The following is an 8,792-nucleotide window of genomic DNA, read 5'->3' on the forward strand; positions in this document are numbered from 1 at the left end:
CGCCTCTTTGTTAGGAAGAAGTATACTTGATATTTTCTTCCATTCACAGTTACATTCTTTATTCGTTAGCATTTATGATAGGAGAAGGACCAGAAGTACAACTTTCCAGATTTCCTGAAAGACAATGGGTTAAAATAAGAGAAATTAATATACTTTATTTTCGCTTTGAAGTTCAGGATAGCTTTGTATTTCCTCTTAAATTATTTAAGTAGGCCTAGGTACTTTCATCAGCCCATGCTGCTAGGGGAATCTGTTAAGGAAGACGACTTACTTCTGAACTGTCATCTTGATGTATTTTTGCTAGTTTTTCATGAAATACTGATAAGAAAAAAGCTGGCTTACTGTTCTAAATCAAGAGCATTTCAGCCATTCATTTTTTTAAGCCCTCACGGTATATCGAATGAAGATCAGAGAGAACATTTTCTATCTGCAATGAATGAAGTTCTCTCTGCAAGTAGCAGCTGCCACCTGCACATCTGTTCAGAACTGCTTATTTTGGTCTCCTACTGCAACCTTTAAGCTGTTACCTTTGAGACTACTAACAGCATTTTTTTTGTCATCCTGACTTAGACATGGGATGAAATTGTGGGGGTGTTTTGTTTAGGTGACTGGATTTTCTGTTGGGGAAAGCAAGTTGTGAGAAACATCTGTTTATCAGGTGTTGATAACTCATTGCTAAAAATGTTGTATGTTGGGAACATAGGCATCTCTCCCTTGCATCCTTCTTTGGTAGTCCCCATCTGGACAACATCCAAAAACAGGGAAAGAGCTCAGCTTCATGAGACAAACAGTGCTGGAAGACTGGTACTATGTAAACTGATTAAATTGCAAATACAAGAGACAGTCCTCAACTTCCAGTTTTCCAAGCCGTAGGTAGCTCAGGCACATGTATTCCAAAGTTCCATGGTCCCTACTAGAATATATGCTGTTCATGTGAGGACCTGCTGTGCCAACTCCTGATAAAAGAACCCCAGCCCTCAGTGAAAATCCATTTACAGATTTTTGGAAAATGTTAACACTTCCTTAATAAGATTATTCATGTTTCATTTGCATACGTATCCTAGCTTTCTTTTATCCAGTTTATCCTTCCCTTCCGCACTGTATTCCAGAGGGATTAGAATTAATAAAAAAGCCATACCTGTTTTCTTGAGTGACTCCTGGATATACAGGTGCATGAATTCAATGCCGAACATTTCCTGTTGCTCCTCCTCTTCCGTGTCCTCACATGGAGGGAGCGTTACCTCTAACTCCAGTGGGTTATCTCTGAAGTTGACAAATCTGAGAGTTCACCAGAAAAGGTTACTCTTGCAATAGGTTTTGTCCAGAGAGAACAACTGTATTGAAACTGAATTAAGATTCCTCAAACAGTATTTTGAGCAAAATAAAATGTCTTTCCTTATACTAAACCCACCACTACATTAGTAGTATTAAGTAAACTAAGCTAAGAAGCTGCCTTATAATAACAGTAGCTGATTGTAGCAGGAGAAAACATTGCAGTCCCTATAATTTTGTCTCCAGGTTTTTCACCCCTTTGTCAGTCAGCGTTACTGAGCTTCCACAAACAGTGGAGTGGATGAGAACAAGAGTGCAAATGCCTGCGTCCTCCCAGCTTTGCAAGGCAACAGCCAGCCCTGTCTCCCTCTGTTCCTGGTCCATCCCTGGGCCTATGCTTGTATGTATTTGTTTAAAGAGGTGCTGCTGCTTCCAAAACATCTGAAAACAGGAGTTGTCTCACTGGGCTAGGTGTGATTTATTCAGACTAGCATTCTTTCTCTAAAATGGCCAGCGTCTGGTAACTCAAAAATGCAAACAACAGGAAAGTTTCTGCCACAGTGTACAAAATAATACTTCCAATTCTACCAATTAAAATTACATTAATTCTCTTTTATTTTTCAAATCAAGAGAGTTTCATCCATATCCTTATACCTAATCCTTTTTGTTTAATTCTGAATGCTTGACTTTTCAGTGCCAAAGTTCTACTTTTTTGTCATTTTCATGCTTGTTACATATTTTCCTCCTCGCTCTTAGCTTTAGCGAGTGATACAAAAGGCCAATTAGAAGTGGGCATTGGGACCTTTTGGAAATGAGAAAATGTATGACAGTCTCCTTTTACATTTGGGACTGTAACTATCATAGCTTACTCTTTAAATAAGTTGCGCTACCCAAAGCTTTCTTGACCAGATCCTCAATGTTGTGAATCTGTGTCATTATGCTGATTTATGTGGCATTGTGTCCATCTGTACAACTTTGGACATGCCTTTTCTTTTCCACTTCCCTAGCATCGCTCTATGATACACAACTCAAGGGAGGCTTTAAAACTTATCTTTTAGTATTTTTATTTCTATTTCTGTTGCTTTTTCTTACCTCAGATTTGTCATGTCCTTCATACAAGCTGGAATATCCTTCAGTTTGTTGTTGCTAAGAACAAGAGTACTAAGATTTTTCATATTACTAATGGTTTCTGGCAAAGAGTTTATCTCGTTCCTTTGGAGCCATAAAGTGTGGAGATTTTCCATTCTGTAAAATAGGTATTTGCGTACTCAATCCAGATTTAGAAAACTAATCTTATCAATCATTAATATAAAGTAATTGATTCATTTTTTACAGCCACATAAAGGACTCGCATAAAGGATACAACAACTCTCAAAGAAAACCCCATATCCAAGATAATCACCTAACCTCTAGTCGAAAATGCCACTGGCAAGAAATATTTAACTTGATAGTGAATTTATCGTTTATTGAATGGATTATTCCAGCTCATCCAAAATATCACGTTAGGGCTGATAAATCTTAACTTTGCAGTGAGGTTAACATTAAAATAATCTTAGAATTTCAATGCAATGGAATTGAGATGAAGATGTGAGCTTTGAGGTTTATTTACCTGTCAATTGCATCAGGAAGTTCCTGGAGTTTATTCCCCCCCATATCTAACCATTCTAGATTTGGCATGTTGAGAAGAGCTGAAGGGATGGTAGTAAACTGATTCATGCACAGATCGATGTGTGAAAGCTTCTTTAAATCACTGAGCTGAAAAAGAAAGGGAGATTTAATGCAAGTTTGTATAGCTGTTCCATACAGCAGTGCTGTAATAATGTTGACTGAAAAAAAACCTATTTAAAAACATTGCAACACCTTTTGGAGTTAGTAAAGACAAAGGGTTCTGAGTTCCATTGGCTGATATTACCTAACAATTACAGTTCTCACCTGGAAGGTAGGTAGGTTTGACACAGATCAGGCAGAAGAATTTTATCTCCCACCTGGTAGTGAGTGCCCTAACTGCTGAGCAGCTGAATGCCATGACTGCAATGCAGATATACCCCAAGCCTTGAGAAGAAAAGGAATTTTAAAGACATCACTGTCCTTTGTATTTCATACTCAGTGGTGTTTCTTCATGCAGTATGACATTTTTCATTAGTCAATTATTTTGATTTTTATGAATTGAATTGCATGGACTGTATTTTAGAGTGAACCTAGACACTTCCCATGTTGTGAAGTCTACTACTATGGCAAGACATTCTAAAAATTAAACATAGCATCATTCAGTATTGAAGCACCTAAGTCCTTTGGTGAATCATGCCTTCAGGTGCTTTTACAATGTTCAAGTGATGCAAAGATGTTTTATTGCAAATCCGGTCCAACTGCCTAAACGCTGAACGCCACTGAAGTACGTACAACCAAAGCTTCACGGTGTTCACATCACCGTAGTCTCACTAGGACAGAACTACGTATTTGCTATGAGCTGTTAATTTTAAAGCTATAACTCTACATTACACCATGTAACCTGTATCCACGTAGATTTTGCAAATTCTGGATTTTGATTAATAGTGCATATTTTCATTTGAAGATTTGTTGTTAGGTATTGCTGTTTGGACTCACTCAGTTTTGCAGGGCACTGATTGCTGCCAACTATTGCCACTACTGGTTTTTTTAAATAAATTACAAGAAGTAAATACAGTTACGTACTTGTCATCTCTATCTAAGAGACTAATACTTAGAGATGCAGGTCGCTCTCACATTTAGGTCAGTCCAAATCAAAGCTCAGTAGTAGGTGAGCAGTTGTTTTTATTCTCTCTTAATTGCTTTCAACATCTCAGAACAACATTCATTCAAGTCTTTGTGCATAGGCAATTGTATAAATCACACAAGCCCTTTTCATAGCTAGCAGCTCTGGTAAAGGTGCTTACAGTCGTGTCCTGGTACATGGTATGAATTTGTGTTCTCAACCATAAAAGGGAACTCCTCTGTGCTAAGGTGTCAGACCCTCAGTGGGGTAAATCAGTGAAGACCTTCAGCCTAAACAAATTAACATCAAGTGTATCACTGTCCTATACGCACTACCAAGTCATTTATCCGGACAAAATAAAGATTGGCTCCTTCAACTACTCCGGTGCATATGTCCTTCTCATGTGCCTTCAGCTTGACCAGTCATATAAATGTTGTTCACATATTTGTTTCATACATTTCACGTGTTTCAGCTATGAAATCAGAATATCAAAGCAAATCTGAAAACACAGAGTGCGACGTGTAATGATAACTGGGTTTGGATAAATTAAAAATAGGCATTAAACAAAACTAAAACCAAAACAGTCCGTCAAAACCTGAGGAGGAAGATCACAGATACTCCTGTTGACAGCCAGTTCCAATCTTTCCAGACTGACGCAGTTACTTATTTCCTTAGGAACAGACTTTATTCTGTTGTAACTGAGAAGCAGCTCTTGGAGGTTAGTCAGCTGGCCTGCAGAGAGCACAAATGGGAAATGATAAATGTTCACATTCTTTCTGTTTGAAATATAATATTGCTTGGTTTGTGTTATCCTTAAGTGCTCTGTTGTTCTCACTAAAAACAAAAAAAAAAGATTCACTGAAATTCAAGTAGTAGGACTTCAGCACTCTTTAGTACAGAACTGCACTCGAGTGCTACAAAAACCCCCCCAAAAACTCAAAAAAAAAAAAAAAACCCCAAAAAACTTACGAACGTAGGCTACTCATGCTGTGGACTCAGAACATGAAGCCTGTTTTTCAGTATCACTTTTCTAGCTGCATTCTGATGTCTAGTACCTGCTGTGCTTACAGGCTTTTTTCTCATGGGGAGCTTTCATAAAGATATGTCCCCTCCATCCAGCCATTTTTTTTAATTTATAGGGCATCTACGGTTTTAAGATCTCAATCTCACTGTCAGATTTAAATCGTCTGTTTTCCAGCTACCCCCAACAGGGTTGTTAGACAGGGAAAGAGCACAAAAATGTCATCTTTGTGTAAGATTAATTTTCTTAGAAAAGCAGCTTAAAATACAAGAAAGCACAGCTCACCAATTTCTTTAGGTACACTTTCAATTGAGTTCCGCGATAGATCCAGAACAACAAGACTCTGAAATCTTCCAATGAACTGAGGAATTTTCTGCAAACCAGTTCTGTGAAGCTGCCATTCCTGGAGATGGGCCAGTTTCAATAAGCACGAAGGTAGTGTCTAAGACAAGAAATATGAACCAGAAGAAATTCAGCTTAGTATACAACAAGAATACAGGCTAACGTAGAAGTTTTATTTGAAACAGTCTTGTGAGTTAAAGAAGAAAGGAAAAAAAAAGCAATCTTTCCTCCTTCTCAAACTATACTGGAACATCCCAAAATGAACACCATCAATGGAGGTCATTCTGACCACAAATTTAACCTGCCCACTTTTTGTTCCCAGGATTTAGATATCTGCACTACTGTCATTGCTTGAAAAGCATCAGGCTTGCTTTTGGGTTTTTTGTTTGTTTGGTTTTTAAACAAAGCCAATATAACTGAAGATGAAACTGCTCTAAATAGCTTTTTGCATTTAACTGGTGATCTAAATTGTATTTCCTATTCTGTTAAGAAAAACAGTGAGCATCTGAGAGCAGAAGAGCTGAGGGATAGAAAAACTACACTGTCTGCATGCTACAGGTTCTGAACAAGGAACGCTGGCCTGTGCACCACCAGAGTATTGCTGGGTGGGCTGGCACTCTCTGCCCTCAACCTGGTCTAATTCTCATTAGCTCACAGGAATTGGCTTCTGCGTTTCTGTGTAGCTCAGAACAGACTGTTCGCTTCCGCTCTCTGGTTGATTCTACAGTTAGCCGCTTCTCCCGACGCATTAGAAGCAAGTATTCTGGGAATCCACTGGCTCATTTTCACTCTTAGAAAGTAAACAACAGTAAGAAGTATTTTCATGCATCTAAACACAGAGGGTTTTCACCTTGATGTATTTCAGTAGTTCTGGTATGTTAATGTTAAATGAGGATTTATGAAATTAAACTCATAATTTGCAGTGTAAATAATTTCTAACGCAGAAAAGCCTTTTGGGCTCTATTTTTGCAGAGTAATGCTTATTACTCGGGACTAAAAAAATCAGCCTTTTACACTCTCACAACAGTGCGTCTCAATTCATTGTTAGCAAAGCACAGAGTGAGCACTTCACAGATTAAAAATAGTACAACGGTGAGCGTAAAGTTGTAAATAGTAGTTTTCTAATGCACCAGTCATTCAACGCAAGCAACATTCATCCCTATCAACACTACCTTCCATTCTTCTTCCTCTATCCTTAAAATTGCTCTTCCATCTTCATTAATAACTTTTTCTTTGAGCTTTGCTAAAGCAGCTCTCTCCTCCCAGACAAGCAGTAGCCTACAAGGGAAAGAAGAGCTGTCAGTGGTGCAACAATGAAGACAGGCAATAATTATGACCCATTCTATCTTCTGGAACAAAGAGACGGTAGCCTTTCTGGATGTCAAACAACATTTATTATATCTGGCTGCTAAATATACCATCCATTTGAGGGAAGACAAGAACATGAAGTAATGTTTGGCTGAGGTAATTTATAGGAGTTCTATTTCACAGTTCTTCAAATTTACAGTCAGAAGGAAGACATAACTTCATTCATTTTGATCACGTTGCAGCAGGGCAACAGAATATCAAGTCATGTGAAATTAAGTTCCAAAGCCATTAATTTTGTTTGAAGCAGTCTCCTAAAAAGAAAGCCTCAGTCCCACCAAGTGTAAGTGCAATCAAAACAGCTCAATCGGCTAGGGATTCTTTTAGCGTGATTTCCAAAGGGGACTTAAACAAGAATCATGAAAATTAGGCTAATTCTCTTTCTTTCTGCTTGTGTTTTCCATTAGTAACTTTTAAATTTGTTATTCTAAACACATTTGACAAATTAGGAAGGGTTCCAAAAATAGAATGCTAAATTTCTTCACATTTCATGAAATTGCTGGCCAGACAGAAGATCAAGAGACCCTGTAATGCCTCCACTGAGAAGAAAGCACAACAAATTGAATCTCCACTGGTTAGAACATCCACACAGAAGAGGATTTTAATATCTGAATTTAGGGGATTTAGCAGATATGCTAGTATTTTTATCACAGAACACAATTCTTGGTTTGACCTGACCATATTGCTAGATTCTAACCAGTGGGAGTTCTGCAGGAGTAACGACTAAAGCATTAGACTCTCGATGAGTTTGAAAAGACCGATTATAGTTTTCTGAAATGGAACATATAGTCTAGCTTTTCACATACTTAAAGATCTACAATTTACCTACCTTCCTGCAGACCTCTGTCTGAATTCCTTTTCTTTCTGTAATTCTTCATTTATCTTGCTTATTCTCACTTCCCAAAGTGCCTTCACAGCAGTGAACGTTCCAACGCAAACGGCAGTTTCCATCATGATCCTTACATGTTCAGATTCGGTCCCAGGAATCTGACTGCGAATTTCAGGCTCAATGCATCAGCGCATGTACCAGCTACCACATGGGGACAGTGATGTGAAAACTAAAATACTGCAAACCCCACTTGATTATATTATTAAACATAGTTAATGTATAGAACTGACAGAATTTTACCAACTGCTTTTTCTTTATAAAAATAGACAATTGCACCTAGTTAAATTTTCTTATAATAAGAAATGGTATTCTTGCAATCTCTCTGCATTCTTAGCCAGTGAACAACTGCTTCTCTCAGTTCCTTCCAATGTCAGGCTGAGAACTGACCATAATTATTAAACACAGATATGAGCATTCATTCCCCTCCCAGGAAGAAATTAAGCTGTTACCTGCAATTTAAGGCAGTTACATCCTGGTAGCTGCATCCTGGCAGCTACCTGGTATAAATACTTGTAACTAAAGGAGTTTTGTGCTTCAGAGAAACTGAACTGTTGCTGGAAATAAATTAGTATACTTTATTTGCATTCATTTTCTTCATAGTTTAACTCATAATATATTTTATAGTTAGCAATGCATTACCTTTAAGAAAAGGCTTTTAAAATTCTTCAGATCTCTCTTTGAATCTCCTTGTAGACCTGCTTAGTGTCAGGATCCACATTTAAAAAAAAAAAAAAAAATCAGCCTGAAGTTTTGAAGTCATCTATTCCTTAGTGAGATAATTAATACCTATTTTCCTGAAGAGCAGCAAAGTAGGATACTCAGTCATCCTAATCAGTACATCCCTCTAAAAAGCATTCTTATTGCCATTACTGTAGTCATTTGGGGAAGGGTGGGGTTTTTTTTAAATAAACTGGAGCCAAGATATTGATATTCATAGGCTTGGAGGGCTAAACTTCATGCCACAGCAGTGTACCCTGAACACTGATGATTTGAATGCTCCCTTTCAAACTTTTTACTAATACTTGCAGGGACAAGTAAAAAAAGTCTTACATCTCTATTCAGACTAAAAAAAGTGAGGATAACTTTCTTCCAAACAAGCAGGTAGATAACAACAGAAGTGGGATTTCAGGTATTTTAATGCATATATTTCCCTACAATAATTGCTGTGGGTC

The 8,792-nt window shown here is 37.7% G+C and overlaps 1 protein-coding gene across 1 annotated transcript; it reads right to left on the reverse strand.

The window, feature by feature from the left end:
* Positions 1–58: 58 nt before the first annotated feature.
* LRRC39 (leucine rich repeat containing 39) lies at positions 59–7,694 on the reverse strand. Its single transcript, XM_009493429.2, has 8 exons — positions 7,561–7,694; positions 6,539–6,644; positions 5,310–5,466; positions 4,599–4,735; positions 2,882–3,027; positions 2,365–2,517; positions 1,139–1,278; positions 59–114 (listed from the first exon to the last, which is right to left on the reverse strand). The coding sequence occupies exons 1-8, from the start codon at positions 7,683–7,685 to the stop codon at positions 59–61; spliced, it is 1,020 nt and encodes a 339-aa protein (XP_009491704.1). The 5' UTR covers positions 7,686–7,694.
* Positions 7,695–8,792: the final 1,098 nt, after the last annotated feature.

This window comes from Pelecanus crispus, chromosome 5 (assembly GCF_030463565.1).
Source record: "Pelecanus crispus isolate bPelCri1 chromosome 5, bPelCri1.pri, whole genome shotgun sequence".
Lineage (NCBI taxonomy): Eukaryota > Metazoa > Chordata > Aves > Pelecaniformes > Pelecanidae > Pelecanus > Pelecanus crispus.